Below are 19,172 nucleotides of genomic sequence, written 5' to 3'. Positions count from 1 at the left end.
TATACAAGCCTAAGAAAATTACGGGAAAGGATGAAATCCTCTGCCAAGTCTGGTTAGGCTGTTGAGAATCTATTTTCAGCTGTATGCAAATTAATGATGGTGATGATATGTGGGTATGGACTACTTGTACCAGCACCTTGGTTAAGCCTTTGATGTGGACCAATTAGTTTTTTTTTTCCTATTTCATGGTCATGTGGGACATGTTTCTTTCATGATCTTTGGGTCCCCTAACACTTGGGTTGTCAGTTAAGTTTGATGGGTGCTAAATGGGCATCACCCTCTTATGTTTACAGCTGCAAAATTTGTTTGGTTTACTTAATTTTCTCTGGCATCATCAATGATAGAAATTGGTGACTTTCTGCACCATTCCAGTCCCCCCACAAAGCTGGTTTGGTAAACTTTGTGAAAGACTGCCATGCTAAAGGGTATTTGGGTGCTCACTTAGTCAAGCAATAGAATGATAGGGTAAGTAGGAAACTATTGAGCTGAAAATCAAAGGTGCAAGTTGTATCAACTCGTTTCGACAATATAAATGTGTTCAACATAGTTTGTTGGACAAGGATCTGACCTTGGATCAGTTTTTTTCCAACGTAAGAACACAATTTTTGGATTTGTGATTTTTTTTTTACTCGGAGAAACCGTTTCAGGCGCAGAGACCGAGCCACGCTGGTTCAGCCTGCTGTACTTTGGGTCTTTGTCTATGTCAACGTAAAACTCCGAGGGCTTACTCATCGACCACAGGGAGTCACCAAGCTTCCGCTTACGCAGAAGGGTGACGCCCATGGGATTTGAACCTAGACTGCTGGTCAAATGGTCTAGGCCACAATCCCACTAAGCCAAACCCCTTGGGTCTTGGATTTGTGAAATTTAGTATATTGTAGGTCATCAATTTTTTGAAACCCTTGGAAAATTAATCGCATGTTAAAATCATATGAATCAAAACTTATTCCATACTAAAAAAATCATGTAGACCACTTTTTTTTTATTTATTACTCAAAAAAAACACATCTGGGATCGAAGACCTGGTTGCACTGGCCCAGCCATACCTACAATCGTGGTCCCATATGCATAAAACTCCAAGGCCAGAACCCTCGCCCCCAGGGCCTATGTTAGGTGTCGGCGTGCGTATGCGGTGACGCCCACATCAATCGAACCCTGACTGCCCGTCTGATAGCCAAGCCCAACCTAGTCATCCAACCCCCTTGTGGCTTAATCATTTAGGTCACTTATATAGAGTAAAAAAGAAAAAGAAAAATCAAAACAATATGAAAAGTAGGTGGTTCTACTAAATAGTACTGTGCCTTCGATAGAACCAAATATTTAGCCACTGATAATAATGGCAATAGCAGTATCACGTAAATGAAAAGAATTCAACATTCAACCTAAGTACAAACAAGCTTATTTTTTCATTGATAACTGAGGAAAAACTGCTTTGCTCACTGAGTTCATTGGCCTAAATCCCCAAGTTTCCCTTGCTCTCCAAGAAGTACAACCAATTTTATGCAGCAAATGACACACCCATGGAGTTTCGAACTTGTGACAGCCCGTTAACTTGTAACATTCACAAGTTGTCCTTGCCTTCTTAGCCAATAACAGCTATTTTAATGTCTATTATTGGTCATTACCAAATTTTAATCGGTGAATAAAATGCTTTATTGATAGCAAGGCCCATTATTTATGGAGACGACAATAGCATTTAAAAGCAACACATCAGTTGGCCAGTGGGGGTGGTTGTGAAGGTGCTTAGATGAAGGTACCAGATCAAGCCTCACTGGTGCACGGGTCGGCCACGTAAGGCAGGGTGATCGTGGAGTCCCACCCAAGGTTTTCTTTGCTTTGGCGAGGGTTCCTTATCATAAAAATAAGCAACACATCAGTAGAACCAACAATATATATATATATATATATATATATATATATATATATATATATATATATATATATATATATATATATATATATATATATATATATATATATATATATATATATATATATATTAGTAATGCTACCATGGTGCTCGGGAGCACCTACTCCCCACCTCCTACTTCTCAATCAAACCTTATAGATGTATTCAATATAGTCTATTTGATAGAAATTATGCTGTACATTCATATTTTTTGGACATAAAAATAAGGGTTTTTAATTGTTGAAATTTTGGAAAATTATGAGCCATCGGTTTTGAAGATCTTGAAAACCTACATGTATGCTATAATCCATAACTTGTTTTCAACTAAAAAGAATACATGTAAATCATATCTATAGAGTCTGATGACTCTGATCAAGGCTCAAGAATTATGAAAATTTAAAACTTCTATTAGGTGGGAGTGGGCCAAGAGCACCCCTACTCTCTCTCTCTCTCTCTCTCTCTCTCTCTCTATATATATATATATATATATATATATATATATATATATATATATATATATATATATATATATATATATGATAAGGTTCTCCAGGAATAAGCATTCCACCTAGTAGAAACCATAAATTTTCATAATTTTTTTGTTGATTCAACTTTACAAGTATGATCTACATTCATTGTTTAATAGAAAAACTGAGTTTTGGATGATGTGATTATAACATGCATATAGGTTTTTTTAAGATCATAAAAAAACAATGGCTCACAATGTGCTAATTTTTTGACAAGAAAAATCATAATTTTAAGACCAAAAACTATGATCCAAGGTATGATTCTTATCAAATAAATTATGTTGAATACAACTATAAAGTTTGATTGAGAAGATACAACTTATATCTATGGTCTTGTTAAAGTGGGAATAAGTACTCTCAAAGCACCAACGGTAATTTTAAGACCAAAAACTATGATCTAAGGTATGATTGAGAAGATACAACTTCCCACTTGTTTGTTAGGAGCTGTTAGTGCACGTTACCATGTGTTGGGACGTTGCAAATTGAAAACCCAATAATATGTTGTTTTACTGGTGGGAGTCTGCCTAACCCCAGCTTGCCTTTCAAAAAAAAAAAGTACTCACAATACACTCTATATGAGTAGTGGGAAGCTACCTTATCAGTTGGTACCCGATTGCCTAGGACCATTAATTTTCTGTTTTTTTTTTTTGAAATTCTGACCTTACAGATGTGTTCAGCATGAGCATGATTGATTTTACTAGAAATTGACATTTGATCATTTGATTCCGATTCATGGATAGATTTTTACAATTTTAATATTTTTTTGAGGCTTCAAATACCGCATTTTCATCCAAAATGCATGATCCAAATATCAATTTCTAGTAAATCAATCATGCTGAGGTCAGAATTTTGAAAAAATACCAAAAAATTCTTAGTGGGTATAGTTGGTACTTTTTCTATCTTGTAGGTTTTCATTTCTCGTATGTATATATATAGTCACTAAAATATGAGAACTAAAAATATGGGTATTTCCAACACTGTTTTTGCAAATCCAACCATGTGGATGTACTTGGAATGGTGAATTTGCTAGGAAGCAACCATTGGATCGTGTATTTTGGATAAAAAAATATGATTTTTGAATGCTTGAATATTTATGAAGATTATGAGCCATTGATTTTAAAGCTTTCAAAAAAATCTCATTTATGAATCAAAATCTAATGATTCATGAGTGTCTTCTTATTAAACCAAGCATGTAGATCACCATAAGGGGAAAGCTAAGAAAGGTCACCGCTGCCAATAACTGTGATGAGAATCCAGGTTAATCATTAGGGAAGAAAAAGACTCGAACACCATGAAACAACAGCATATTGATATCCGTTATGAGTTTCAGAATGCAATTTTTCATCATCAAATCCACACAATGTTCCTTTTAAGAGAAGAGAGTGCAAAATTGATTCATCAAAGATGAGAATGGAACTCAGGAAGTTGATTGAGATAAAATAGTGTCCGCACGTAATCGCAGAATGTTATGCACAAAGAACCAAGGTAAAAGGACGGCTGCTTACTACCACAATACTCAAATAAAACAAAGAATTAACCTTTATACGGTTTTAAAGAGAGTGAAATGATAAAGACTGCCTAAGAGTATCCTTAAAAACAAAGCAACATATGCTAATTCATAAATACATGGGCATTCAAATAGTTTTATGATGGAAACTGCAAAATTCAAAAACAGATTTAGTAGACAACAGACACAATCAAATCACTGCATAGACTGAAAACGCCGCATGATGATTTGGCTCATCTCTATATACCTCTGAGCACAATTGGTGAGACAAGTTGCTTCACTAGAACTGAACTTGCTGCCTGGAGTGCCAGTTATGCACTTGTCCCAGCATACACTTGTGAGTTTCCCCACCATTTCAGTCACCATTGCTTTCTCCTTCTCTTGCTGCAAAACCCACAGTAATCCCACGATGTTAATAAAACCAAATTTGCAGCATGCTGATATAAGCGAGCAAAAGTTACCATCACCTGCATAACAGGTTTACAAGTACCACTTCTTGCAAACTCACTATGCTCGTATATTATGTTGAATAACAACTTGAGAGACCAGTGCACCACTTTTAAAATGGTAAAAAACACTCTTGGATAGAATACATTATCCACAGAAAACTTCCTTTTTCTGGATCTAAAACTGAAACTATTGATCAATAAAAAAGAGCCTATATAGGCAACATCAACTGCCATGCTAACAGAAAATTAAAAAAACGTTTTACTTTCTTTTGGTTTTTAAAACCAAATCCACCAACGAAAACTAAGCAAGATCACAAATAAACATGGAAGGCTCGACACTCCGAGTCATGATGCTCATAGATGAAGCATAATTCCAACATATCCATAGAGGCACAGCATGAAAGCTGAAATTACCAGTCACTAATATCAGTGAGGCGCTTACAGAGAATTTAAAAGTAAGCGGTTTTTCTTGTGAAAATCTTGGAATTCTTTAAAATAACTGGAAGTATAAGAATGTGTTTCTTTACCTTAGATCATGTTTTCTTACAATTTATTGCACATTTCTAGAAAGGATGGAATTTTTTTATCTTTGAATTATTATAATTTGAGCTGATTGGCTGTTAGACTATTTGATGAAAAAAGGCTAAATAACAGATATTGACTTTCAAAAAATTATTACCAGATATTAAAAAATCACTCTCCTTTGTCCTTGCTAAAGAACAAAAGACACGTGACAGCATCTAATCAATTGATCTGTTGGAACTAATGCCAGGTGCATAAAGATAGAGCTTTCAGTATTTCAGAAACTTTCTCTACGGATGCAAACAATGTCTGTGGAATTCAGAGTCACAAGGGGCAGTTGCAACTTGCTTTTAGACCATCAAATCCATAAGTGAGTAGGCTGATTGATCTAGGTACCTCTATGACCACAGACTAGGGCCACTAGGCCATCAATGCACTGGCCATCCACACAGTCACTAGGTTGAGCCAGTTGTTTGTCAAATCACATAGCATCTCTTAAAACAGTTGAACAGATTGTGAACATAATTGCTTACATAAGTATCAAGTAGTGCAACTAGGGAAGGGCAACCCCATGCAATCAAATTTGACTCACCAGGCAAGCATCTTGAGGCAACACCACATACTCCCCATAGAAACCACTCTTGTTAAACAGTGGAAAAAATAAAATAACATGGTGTGGTGCATCAACAACATAACAGAAACCCAATGATTAACATATCTATTTACCTAAAAGGGAAAAACATCAATGACCAAACAGCAACAACACTCAAGTTTGGTTTTGCAGTCCATGCAACATGGGTTGAAGAAGATTTCCTGGTAGTGTTTCAATTACACAACAGAAAACCCAAAACCTTAAGGCAGTCAAATTGGCAATTTGGGCAGTGAACCCCAATTGAAGCGTGGCATGGTACCCCAAAAGCTCAACCTTGCATTGTCCCACCTTTGTAGTTGGTCACGCTCTTGAATTTTGCTCAATCGCCTGTAATATGGCTCCAGCATCCTGAGTCGATAATTAAGTCATGATCATATATGATCACCTTGATATTTGAAAACGATGTTAATGCTACCTCATCTTACATTTTTAGACCAGTTCCATCATGAGGACTTCGGGTTTAACCCCAAATAGCATGTTTTTGTTATTTTTTAATGCTTTATAAGTGTTTATTATCATAAAAGCATGACTTTTTACATGCACTTGATGTTATTTAAAGTTATGCATGATATTTAAGCATGAATTATGATTAAATTCATAACACATATGATGTGTTTTCATCAAAATTTATTTATGCATACGAGTTAAAGCATGAACATGTATTTTTTATGATATAATACATATTTCGTCATGAATATACATGCATTATCATGTGTGCATGGGCATGCTCCATAATACGAATATGTTTGTAGTAAAAGATCATGATTAACTGACTCATGCAATCACCAAAGTGATTTGAGTTGTGTTGATTGAGGATTCTTTGGACCGTGTTAAAATTTAGTATTATGATTGTGTGACTTTATGAAACAATGATTATACCCAAAGGTAGGTCATTATGTTCCAAATTCACACAGGGTGTAATAGTAGATGGCGTACACTTTTATCAATATATTTTTAAAAGGATATTTTGATGAAAAATATTTATGAAAGTTGGTCACCAAATTTTAAAAATTCAACTCTCACAAATAGTAAGAACCGGGATCGAACATGAGGAACGGGTTGATAAAACTTCGTATTCCACAAATGCTAATTATTTATTGCCTTAAAAGAAAAAATTTGAATTAACTAAAAATATAAAAATAAGATGTAATTAGGAGTTATTACAAACCCAAGAACTGAATTGAAATTAATTACAAACCCTTAATATAGTAAAAAAGATCTTAATTAACTAGAAAAAGAAAAATACAAAAAAATAAAAATGAAGTTTTTTTGCCCTTTGCCTCTTCACTTTAGATTCAAATATACTTCACGTCAACACTTTGGAATCAACAAATTAACAAATGATGCCTCCCTACAAAAACAATTAACGAAAAAAACAAAAATACTAAATTCTACACTAATTTGAATTAATACGCGAAATTACAATTCTACCACTAGTTATTACAGAATTCGCTGTCAAAACAGGTTTATGTAATTTGACTAAATCAGGTATCAATTGAATTAAGATCATTCTCAAAATTTTCAAATATGTTCTCAACATGTAAACGAAGAGAATCCAATTTACAGAATTGCAAAATTCAATATAAAACTCAATTTATTAACAAATGAACAACTTTGAAACACTAGAAATTGCTGTCAAATTTTCTAAAAGCTTCCGGTATTTAACAGATTTAGTATAGTAAAACAGATTGAAAATGAATGAAAATTTCACAACAGAAATTAGATTCGTTCATTAATCCAATCAATTTTATGAATGTGGATTTGGAGTCTGGAAGCTCCAGATATATCAAAAACAAAAAGCAGAAAAATGCAGGAAATAAAAATTGCAGAAAATAGAGATGTCGGAATATACGGCCAGAAAAACTCTAATCGTGCAATGAAAAAGAATCCAATTTTGCTGCATTTTTGCAGAGAGCAAATAGACTCAAACACGAATTAGATCCAATTTACGGATCGTAATTTGGAATCCAAAATCTCCATTTCTACAGAAAACAAAATCTGACAAAAAATAAAATCAAAACAGAAACTAAGACTTATTGATTTTCCCTCTTTGATCCATTAGATTGAATCAAAGAGTGAATTAATCTAAAAGTCTAGCACTAAACTAATATCTAATTAATCTAATTACAAAATTGAATCAAAAAAATAAAAATTAACATGCTGAAATTAAAATCTATGATATGAGAATGATTGATCTAAAGCTATAATTGAATTGAAAACAATTAAGCATAGATCACTTCTCTTATTTTTTATGTTTTTCAATAAAAGGGAAGAACAAGAATGAAAACTCAAATTAGATATAGATCCATTGATTGGATATAATCTAATTTGATCTAATCACAAATAAAAAAAATAAAACTATGCTGAAATCTAGAAGGAAATCAACTATCTACTTCAAGAGAGCTGATCGGCGTCTTGAATTGCGCAAGGAGCAATTCAAGTGGTTGATTAGATCTTGAACATGAAAATTATGCAAAAAGTAAATTGCAGCAACTAAATGAATTACAAAAAATTGCATAATGATTAAAATAAACTAAAGAAGAAAAGAAAAAACTGAGATTACACAAATTCATGCATTTTCATGCATGAATCAAAGAAAGGGGTAAAGAGAACTCACCAAATCGCAAGATCCAAATGAATTCGAGGAATAGGGGTGAAGAAGAATGGCCTTCAACGAGTTGCATATGTCCAAATCGCTTCCGAATTGGCTCCCAAATAGATCTCCCTTGCTGGAAAAGAAAAAGAAAGAAGAAGAAGAAGCAAGAGAGAGAACTAGTTGGAATAAACTAGAAGGGGTAAAGAGGAGAAAGACCAAATGACATGAAAGGGGCTGAAGACCCCTTTCACTTCAGCCAATGTGTTCTATTTATAGTTAAAGAGTTAGGTTTACAAATAATTAACTACTTCCTAATTTATTACTAATTTCCAAAACACACCTCCTAAGTAGAAAATTTGCAAAAAAGGGGTTTTGCGTCAATTCAAAGAGATTTTTCTAAAAAGTTATGAAGTGAAATGAGTATTTGCATTTGTTGAACATGTTTGAATTGGATCCATGATCCAATTAATATGTTTTGGACTAGATCAAGGTCTGAATTGCCTTGGGATTCGCTCCAAAACTGTAAAACGGCTGTAACTTCCTCGTTTTAACTTCAAATCGCACAAAATTCGAACCATGGCTTCTTTAACCCTGAAACATTATAAGTATGAAATAAAAACCAATAAAAGATGTTTAAATGCATGATTTTATATATTAAAAATGAATGTATTATCATGCCTTATCAGTAGATGTGTATATCAGCCCATAAAGCATGTTCGTAACTAAAGGTACAATATTGAATTGCCTCTGGTTACATGATCTGCTAGTTTCACCGATTGAAGTAAATTCCTTATGAATTGAGAAGACGAAACAACTATGAGTATTATCGTTTCCACCAAAGTGAAACGATAATGACCCAATTGTACTTGTCTCAGAAAAGATAAATAATAAAGGGTCTCACATTTACCTTTTCAATATGAATCTCATATAGAGCGATTAATCTCTCACTTATACGAAGAATAAAACAACCACTCTAAAGGTTGTCTATGAGAAGTGAAAGCGCTTAAAATAATGTCTACGAGAAGTGAGAATGTTCGAATAATCTTAGCTCGTTGCTTTTTCAATCCTGAGTGGCTAAGAATATTCGAGGTGCCATCACTCACTGTAGGACAATGAAGAAATTTTTAAAAGTCATTGGGGCAAAAATTATTGATTCATACGAGATTTTATCTCAGGCCATTCTATGAGATATTGCGGAAATATAAAGAGTGCATACAAGCACATACAACAATGAAAAAGAGACAATATCACAAGTCCACGAAGGGACAATACAAGCACAAGCCTTTAAAAATGCAACAATATACAAAGCCTCTTATTGAAAAGAGAGAGAAGCTCTCAAGAATGAAAAATATACAAGGGGATCACCCCTATTTATACAAAAGGAAGAGGAGAGAAGAGGAGGCAAAATGCCTCAAAAGGAGAGCCAAAAAGGGGGCTCCCATGGAGTCGTTGGGAGCCCCCAACGGTCACATTTGTGACCATTGGGGGCTCCAACGACTCTATGTTGGAGCCCCTTTTTGTTATTTAAAAAATACAAAAAATAAAAGGAAAAAATAAAAAAAGAAAAATACATTTAAATGAAAACTGAAAATAGTTGTTTTCTAAAACAACTATTGTGAAATTACAAAACTACCCCTATCGGGTATTTTGTAATATACAGAATATATATATATATATATATTAGATACATTTTAACACCCCCCTCAAACTTTACGGGGAGATGACGGAAAGTTTGCCAAGAAGAAACATGAAGCGAGGAGCCGGAAGAGCTTTAGTGAAGAAGTCCGCCAACTGATATTCTGAAGTGACATACGGAAGAGAAATAGTTCCTCGCAAGAATTTGTCACGGACATAGTGGCAATCCATTTCGATATGTTTTGTACGCTCATGAAAAGTATGATTGCTCGCAATATAGATGGCACTCTTGTTGTCGCAACAAAGCTTTGAGGCTTCGGTGATATCAACTCCCATGTCTTTAAGCAAACTGCGAAGCCATACAAGTTCCATTGTCGTGGTTGCCATAGCCCGGTACTCAGCTTCAGTGGATGATAGTGAAACTTTCTGCTGCTTCTTGCATCGCCAGGCAATCAAAGAGTCTCCTAGAAAAACACAAAAACCAGTAGTTGAGACTCGATCATTGGGATTACCTCCCCAATCTGCATCAGTATAAGGAAGAAGAGGAGGATAGAAATAGCCCTTTATTGATGGTATTCCGAATGTAGCGGATGATTCGGAGAACAGCACTCATATGCACAGTTGTAGGAGCATGCTGAAATTGGCTAACAGAGTGAACCGCATGAGTGATATTTGGTCTGGTGATGGTTAAATAGGTAAGAGACCCAATGAGTTGTCTGTAAGGTGTAGGATCTTCCAGAAGAACCCCATCCTCCAACCGCAATTTGGCATTAATAACCTCGGGAGTCTCTACTTTCTTATCATCGGAAATCCCAGACTTAGAACATATATCTGCAGCAAGCTTCATCTGTGACAAAATATATCCTCTAGAAGAATATGCAACTTCAATTCCAAGAAAATATCTGAGAAAACCTAAGTCAGACATATCAAAATTATTTTTTAACATATTTTTAACATTAATAATACTATTTTGATCATTCCCAGTGATAATCATATCATCAACATAAAGCAACAAAATTACGATACTAGAACCTGCATGTTTAACAAAAAGAGCAGTGTCAGTATAACAAGAGTGAAATCCTAACTTTATCATGATATCACTGAAACGATCATACCAAGCCTTAGGAGTTTGTTTAAGGCCATATAATGCCTTTAAAAGCCGAAGAGTTTGACCTTGCTTAAGATTTATTCCGGGTGGCGGATCCATATAAACTTCTTCACTTAAACTTTCATTTAAAAACGCATTTTTTACATCAAGTTGATAAATAAGCCATTTTTTGGTTGATGCAACAGCTATTAAAGTCCTAACACTGGTCATTCGAGCTACAGGAGCGAATGTTTCTTCGTAATCAATGCCATATTCTTGGGAGTATCCCTTAGCAACTAATCTAGCTTTATATCGTTCTAAAGAGCCATCGCTTTTAGTTTTAACTTTGAATACCCAGCGACAACCAATAGGTTTTTTGTGTGAGGGTAGATTAACTATTTCCCAAGTATTGGCCTTTTTTAGCGCATTAAGTTCAACTTGCATTGCTTCAACCCAATGAGGTATAGATTTAGCTTGATTATAGTGTGCCGGTTCAAAATAAGAGTGTAAGGTTATTAAACATGCCCGATAGTTGGGAGTTAAGGAATCATAGGATACAAACCTATTTGGAGGTATTGATATTCTAGAAGAATGCCTAACTTGTGGTTCCTCAGTGGATTCAGAAATTTGAGAGTATTTTTCGAGGGCACTAATAGGATTTTCTTGATTTCTTCTTGAGTAAACATTTATATTGGTATCGCTATCATGAACATTTATATTAGAATCACTATCATTTGAGGGTGTTATGTCAAGAGGGGATACCTCACGAGAATCATCAATGTTTTCAAGAAAATCTTCTTGTATGTCATCAATAAGATCATATAAAAATATATAGTCAATTTCATTTGTTTCTTCTAGTTTATCAAAACTGTTTTCTTCTATTAGAAATGTTACATCTTTTGAAATATATAATTTATCATTCTTAAAATCATAACATCTATACCCTTTTTGATTTTCACCATATCCTAGAAATGCACATTCAATTGCTTTTGGAGATAACTTATCCCTTTTGTGTGATAAGACAAAACATTTGCAACCAAAAATACGAAGATGATTGAAATCGGGTGAAAATTTAAAGAGTTTTTCATATGGAGAAGCATTTTTTAACTTAGAAGAGGGCATTCTATTGATTAGATAGATTGAGGTTAAGACGGCTTCGGCCCAAAACTTCTTTGGAATATTCTTAGAAATAAGTAATGTTCTATCGGTTTCAATAATGTGCCTATGTTTCCTTTCCGCTAGGCCATTTTGTTGGGGAGTCCTAGGACATGACTTTTGATGGCAAATGCCATTTTGGGTTAAATAGTTTTGGAATTCGTGAGATAAGTATTCGCCACCGGAATCGGATCTTAAAATAGATATGTTACTTTGAAATTGATTTTGAACCTTTTTATGAAAATCTTTAAAGAAAGTAAATACTTCCGATTTATGACTAAGAAAATAAATCCAAACATACCGAGTAAAATCATCAATAAACGTGACATAATATGAATAACCCCCTTTAGACATAACCGGAGAAGGCCCCCAAACATCCGAATGCACCAATTCAAAAGGCCTTGATGAAAGAAAAGTTCTAGTTGGAAATGGAATAGACTTCATTTTTCCAAAAATGCAATCTTTGCAATTAATTTCTTTTTTCTTACAAAATTTGTTTCCAAAAGGAAAGAGATACATTTTGGAATAACTTGGATGACCAAGTCTTTTATGCCAAGTTGCCATGTTTTTTTCTTGGACATAAGAACAAAAAAAGTTTGTAGGGAGATCAAGATGGTCCATATAATATAGGTCTCCCTTTCTATGGCCTTGCCCAATCCGCTTCCCGGACCGGAGATCCTGCACAAAGCATCCATTAGATGAGAAAGATATTTCACATCCATGGTCGGCAATTTGATAAACCGAAAATAGGTTTAAATTTAGTTTAGGAACAACTCTTACTTTTGGAACACAAAAATTTTGTGAATCTTTAAAAGAACCAATACTTGAAATTTTTAAAAAAGTTTCATCGGCCGTAGAGACACAAGAGTCCTTTGAATTGGTGCAAACATCAACGAGTGCATTTTCATGAGGGGTCATATGAAAAGAAGCTCCGGAGTCAAGGATCCAAGAATACGTACCGGGTGAAGATGATGAAGCAATAGCCGCACCCGATGTGGAGGAAGAAACTTTTAGCATTTGTTGGAGAGCCATAGATATTTGTCCAAGAGTTTCTTTGATGTCATTGTTCTTGCCTTCATCTTCTTTGGTGGTGGTTTACTCAAGAGAAGCCACTTTAGGCTTGAAGGTTCCAATAAGCTTAGGACAAGCGGGTCTAATGTGACCCGACTCATTGCAATAATGACAAACAATCATTTTTCTTCCTCCGTTGTAGTTTCCTTGTTTCCCAAAATGAGGAGGCTTATAGGTTCTAACATTATTACCCGGTTTGGATACGGCAAGGACTTCATCAACATGCTTACTCATGCCAAGCCTTGTCTCCTCTTGAGTGATTTCGGCAATAGCATCCTCAATAGGAGGAAAAATAGATCTATGGAGAAGTGAAGATCTCACTTGCTCAAATTCGGGACGTAGCCCAAAAAGAAATTGAAACAATCGCTCTTGTTCCATTTGTTTTTGCCTTAAATCAATGTCTTCCATAGAAACCCATTTTGGCTCCAAGAGAGCCAATTCATCCCATAGTGGGTTTAAAGCACTATAATAGTCTTGAATGCTAGAATCACCTTGCTTGGTGGTTCTAATCTTTTCTTGCAAGAAGTATGCTCTTGCAAGATCCTTTTGGGTATACATACCCTTCATAAAGGACCAAGCCTCATTGGCTCTACGGAATTTAGCTATATTAGCACATACCTTAAGCTCCACATTATTCATAAACCACGCAAGGATTTTTGCGTGATTGCTTTCCCAATCTTCCACTTCCTTTTGATGACTTTCAATGGCCTTGAGGCGAGCATCTCCTTCAAGAGCCTTTTCTTGACCTTCTTCAATCTTCGTGAGCATAAGCTTAGGTTCCGGAACGGAACCCATGACAAAACCCCAAAGCTTCTTCCCTTTGAGATTATTTTCCATTGCCGATGCCCACATCATATAATTCTTTCCGTTGAGCTTGAAAGAAAGGTCAATTTTTGTCTCCATGATGTTGCCAAGAAGTGAGAAGATATCTATTAGATATGAAAAAACACGAACCACACCTTTCCTTCAAGAATCGAGTGGCTCTGATACCATGTAATGAGATATTGCGGAAATATAAAGAGTGCATACAAGCACATACAACAATGAAAAAGAGACAATATCACAAGTCCACGAAGGGACAATACAAGCACAAGCCTTTAAGAAGGCAACAATATACAAAGCCTCTTATTGAAAAGAGAGAGAAGCTCTCAAGAATGAAAAATATACAAGGAGATCACCCCTATTTATACAAAAGGAAGAGGAGAGAGGAGGAGGCAAAATGCCTCAAAAGGGGAGCCAAAAAGGGGGCTCCCATGGAGTCGTTGGGAGCCCCCAACGGTCACATTTGTGACCATTGGGGGCTCCAACGACTCTATGTTGGAGCCCCTTTTTGTTATTTAAAAAATACAAAAAATAAAAGGAAAAAATAAAAAAAGAAAAATACATTTAAATGAAAACTGAAAATAGTTGTTTTCTAAAACAACTATTGTGAAATTACAAAACTACCCCTATCGGGTATTTTGTAATATACAGAATATATATATATATTATATATATATATATTATATATATATATATATATATTAGATACATTTTAACAGCCATATGGATTAGAAGGTTCATTATGGATCTTGGTATAATGGACTCTATTAGGAGGCCACTAAAGATCTTATGTGATAATGAAGTTGTCGTATGCTTCTTGAATAACAATAGCTCAACCTAGTGTCGACACATGTAGTTAAAGTACTTTGTTATTAAAGAAAGAACTGAGAATCATCTAGTATGTACATGTTCTTCTTTGACCTCCATTATTGCAACAGAAACCTTAGTATCCTAGTCTTTAGCACTCTCATTTCAGTCTCTAAATGTCGGGGTTGTGTTTCCTTCAACAACAGTAGTCTTCCTTCTTGCCAAGCATGTTAGATGTTTACAACTTTGATCGACAGTGGTAATACTCAACAGTTTTTCGATACTTTTCTTGTTGATGATCTTCAGGATTTCTTTGCCAAGCTCCCGCCCTTTGGTTTCTCCTCCTTTGTTAGGTAGATTCAATCATTTCCACTTTATTCATACTTTTGGCCCCTTTGCATTGTTCTTTCTATGAAGGCTTTTTCATTTTTTATGGTCATACCAGTCACTTAATAAGAGTCTCTTGATTCCTAAGCAGACTCTCCAACTTGATGATAGATGGCTATGTCATCCAGCATCAAATTGCTATCATGAAACCACCACCTCAGGTCTCATCTGATGATAATTTGTCTCATCCTTGCTTCTAGATCTAGTTGAGATATCTCTCGACAGAACATCTTCACTTTCATGAAGTATTTGTGACCTATATTGATCCTTAGGCGATCAAGTTAAGCTTGTGCAAAACCGACTTCTATTGTATGTGCCATTTTTTCAGTTTTTTAATGGGTGTGCCGAGTTTTGATTGGTGTTAGAGCATCACCAAGTATTTTAGAGTTTTAAATCCAACTGAATTCCTCATCAATAAATAGGTGACCTGTATACCATGTGTATAACTTATTCCCAGAGATGAACTAAGGTTGGATTTCCTGTGTCCTTTTTGGACATTAATTCTATGCTTGCATGCTAGGTATGTGATAGTTTTATTTGTTTGCTTAGTTTTTATTTGGTTATATATTTAGGTATTGAGGCCAATCTGAATTAGTCAGTGAGTGCAGAAACTCTATCCGAATCTTCTGCACATTTCCCTCAGTAATCAAGGTTAAGACCCAGTACTGCAATAAGGGTATCAGAGCATGCTTCAAATGGGGCTCCCAACTTTCACCTTAAAAAAAAAACTCCGGAATGTACAAACACCAAACAGAACCAACCCTCAAGTATGATGCCATAGTCTTATGACAACAATATGTGAAAGAAAATTACGTGATGGTGTTTCAACTACACAACAACAGAACCAAATCCTCAGCACCGTTACATTCACCTAAAGAAGCAAAACCTTCATGACCCAATATTCTTGATCTACAAGCTTACAAAATTTAACCAAAACAACGCTACCAATCACTACTCTTCCTAGATCATTTTCCCCCTTTCCGTCTGAAAAATGGCATCTCACCAAAAATTTCTTCAATACACATCAAAACAACCTCTTTTCTAACTACAGCTACGGAAAATTCTGCTCAAGAACTAGAAACTGCGAAGTAAAAAGGTATATAAGATCTGAATTTTACCCATAAATGAAAGAAACCGCCATTCGTCCATCAAAAACCGGTAGATTTAGGAACAAAATCATCATCTTCTCACTAAACTTCTGAAAAAATTCAACAACAAGCAGGAGATAGAGAGAGAGAGACAGAGAATGTGTGTTACCTCGAGGAATCTCTGCAACTCGGCCGGTTCGATGGAGGAAGAATCCATCCCTCTCTCCGAGTAGTCTGGTCCACCTTCTAAAACCCTGACGGCGATAGACACCTTAAACCCTTCTCGGGTCGGGTTTGGTTCGGACTCAGGTGGAACCAGATTTGGATCCGATTTTCAGGTACGGTGTCGGGTCTGGATTCACTCTAATCGGGTTCACTATAAGAAAATACCTGAACCCGACAAGAACCACATAAACCAGACCCGGACCATATCCGGTAAAATAATACTTTTTATCAGTTTTACATTGAAAAATTACGGGTCTTAATCGGAACTCTGGTCGTGCTTGGGTCTGGTATAAAAATTCACAAGCTATACCCGGATTCATGTATTAATCGAACCTTCGGCTCCAGACTTAGGTCTTAATTGGGTCCTCTTATTTATCACCATACCGGGACCCTATAGGGTTTGGTCCGGGTAAAACCGACCCATTGACACTCCTACCAAGTATCAGATACGGTTCGGATCATGGTATAAGTCAATCTGAAACAAGATATTTGGCAAGAAGTCCGAATCCGAACCCAAATCCAGAAATTGAGCTAGATCCGGTTCACTGAATTCTGATTCGAATTTTAAATGACTAATGGATTAGGAAAGAAAGAGGGTTTACATTGAAATTACAAGGTCGATGTCAGGTGAGACATAGCTCGTAGAGCGGGCTGACTCGGTCTAGGCTTCGCCCCCGACCGAGACAAGTCACCTGTGCAAGGCGGGACAGAGAGTCGGGCTCTGTCTCGGCCTGTTGTACTCGTTGTCTAGGTCTATATCTTTCCAGACCGAGTCGGTTTGGTTTGGCTTGTTGCTCTATGTCTTGGCAATATTCTAGACCGTCTCGGTCTGGGCATTCAGATCATTTGGGAGCGAGACAGAGAGTTATCATCCAATGAGCTAGCTAAATCAGTTGGGCTTTTGTTCAGACCGAGTCGTGTTTGTGGGAAGCAAGACAGAAAGCGAAAGCTTTTTGTCCCGATGTGTATGTTGGATCGAGTTAGGACATGAGTAAGGCGGGACAGTGACTCGGCCTGCTAAGTAGACCAACTCGGTTTGGGTTCACCTAGACTGAGTCAGGTTACAAGAGAAACGAGATAAAGAGCTAAGCTCTCTATCTCGGGGGGTTGGACAAACTAACATGGTCAAAAGAGCTATCGAGACACAACTTGACTTTGTCTCAGTTTTTTAGCTTTAAGAACAACTCAGTCTGGGTTTGGCCGAACCGAGTCAGTATGGACCCAAACCTCGGTGCAATCTCGACCGAGTCATATGAGTTCACACCCAGACCAACTCATTTTGGGTGAGTTTTTGGATCATTCATAGTTTAACTATAATAAGTATATATATACATATATATAGGTAGTTTTGGGGTAAACTGAGATGGTGATTGTCTCGATTTTCCACTATAAATTGGATCCAGTAGGACCAAGTTAGACCGGATTCAGTTTGGTTCCTATTAAACAAAATCGAGACGGGTCAAGTTTGCATTCAATTATCAGATTTGGATCCAGTAGGATCAAACCAGAATGGGGCAGGTTTGGATCCAGTTCAGACCCAAACCCAAACTAGATCGGTTTGGTTCCGTTTTTGTACCAAACCTGGAGGGACCAGGATTTAGATTGGTCATAACAGATCTGGATCTCATATATAAAACAGAGACTGGATCTCTATCCAGTTTAAGATCAGTAGTAGAGTGGATTTAGAATTGGATCTAAGTTGAGGAATTCAAAACTGAATTCAGAAAGGTTCAGTTTCAATTAAACCTAAACCAAACTAGTGAGGGGTTAAGTTAGTGAGAAGTTTAGATTTGAAGGATGCAGACATGTTCGAAGAATGAAATGACCATTTTGCCATTGTTCTACTTCAGTAAAACGAGGATAATTTTTTACTCCAAACTCAAAACCGAATAAAGTTTGGTATGCTAGATTCAGGTTCCAGAGATGAATATGATTGTCCTGTTTTTATGATCAAACACACAAAACAAAAAAATGAGTATTGGTAGATCATTCTTGGAAAGTGTAGTTTGTAATTTTATAAAATATGAAAAATGTTTGTTTGGCAATTAAGTGAATCTTTATGTACTGAGCAGATCGTAACGAGTGACTCAAGTGCAGGTTAGAAGTTTAGTGCTTGAATTTGAGGTAAAGGATATTATAAACATCTTTAGTTAATAATACACATTATGTTTGTTACTTGTATGAGTTAGCTTACATAAAATCATATTTGTTTAAGAACATAATTGTATCTTGTATGTGATATAGTTGCATTCTAAAAGTATGTTTTATGCTCCATAAGAGATAAAATGAATGCATATAAGTTTGTTGTAATACCAAAAATGATTTCATGTATCTATTAGTTTTCATTATCATATGTATGTTAAAGAGATGTGTGTTTTAAACAAAAATACATTGCATAAAATGTAGAACTACATGCATGAGAACATAATTGAGTATTTAAGTAAAGTTTGTTTAATCACTTCTTTCAGTTAGGTTATTGAAAGTTTAAGTCAATTTAGCATGTTAAATTTAACCCCATAAATTTCGAAGGAGGCAATAGATGGAAAGGGCTACCTGATGGCCGTCAGAGTGAGAGTTGCGATAAGCATGGGTTGCCGATAATTTATTAATGTAGTGATACTACATCTTCTGCATGCTTAGATCTTTTGATGAATATCAGAAACTTAGAAAGAACTCGAGAAACTTAGTAAGTTATAAAGAAAACAATGAGTTGCTTAATGCATTCTAGGGATT

The 19,172-nt window shown here is 35.7% G+C and overlaps 1 protein-coding gene across 1 annotated transcript; it reads right to left on the bottom strand.

Moving 5' to 3' along the window:
* Positions 1-3,937: 3,937 nt before the first annotated feature.
* LOC149851482 (mitochondrial import inner membrane translocase subunit TIM8-like) lies at positions 3,938-16,452 on the bottom strand. The gene is made up of 2 exons (XM_090015207.1): positions 16,384-16,452; positions 3,938-4,327 (listed from the first exon to the last, which is right to left on the bottom strand). The coding sequence occupies exons 1-2, from the start codon at positions 16,429-16,431 to the stop codon at positions 4,139-4,141; spliced, it is 237 nt and encodes a 78-aa protein (XP_089871333.1). The 5' UTR covers positions 16,432-16,452; the 3' UTR covers positions 3,938-4,138.
* Between the last annotated feature and the right edge of the window lie 2,720 nt (positions 16,453-19,172).

The sequence above is a fragment of the Nuphar pumila genome, chromosome 1, assembly GCF_984573655.1.
Source record: "Nuphar pumila chromosome 1, dmNupPumi1.hap1.1, whole genome shotgun sequence".
Taxonomy (NCBI): Eukaryota; Viridiplantae; Streptophyta; class Magnoliopsida; order Nymphaeales; family Nymphaeaceae; genus Nuphar; species Nuphar pumila.
The sequence above is the reverse complement of the archived record's forward strand: the minus strand, read 5'-3'. Positions and strand labels throughout refer to the sequence as shown.

Coding starts and splice junctions, on each gene's coding strand:
- LOC149851482 (XM_090015207.1), bottom strand. CDS start 16,431: ATGGATTCTTCCTCCATCGAACCGGCCGAGTTGCAGAGATTCCTCGAG. Junction 4,328..16,383: donor AGTTGCAGAGATTCCTCGAG/GTAACACACATT, acceptor TGGGTTTTGCAG/CAAGAGAAGGAGAAAGCAAT.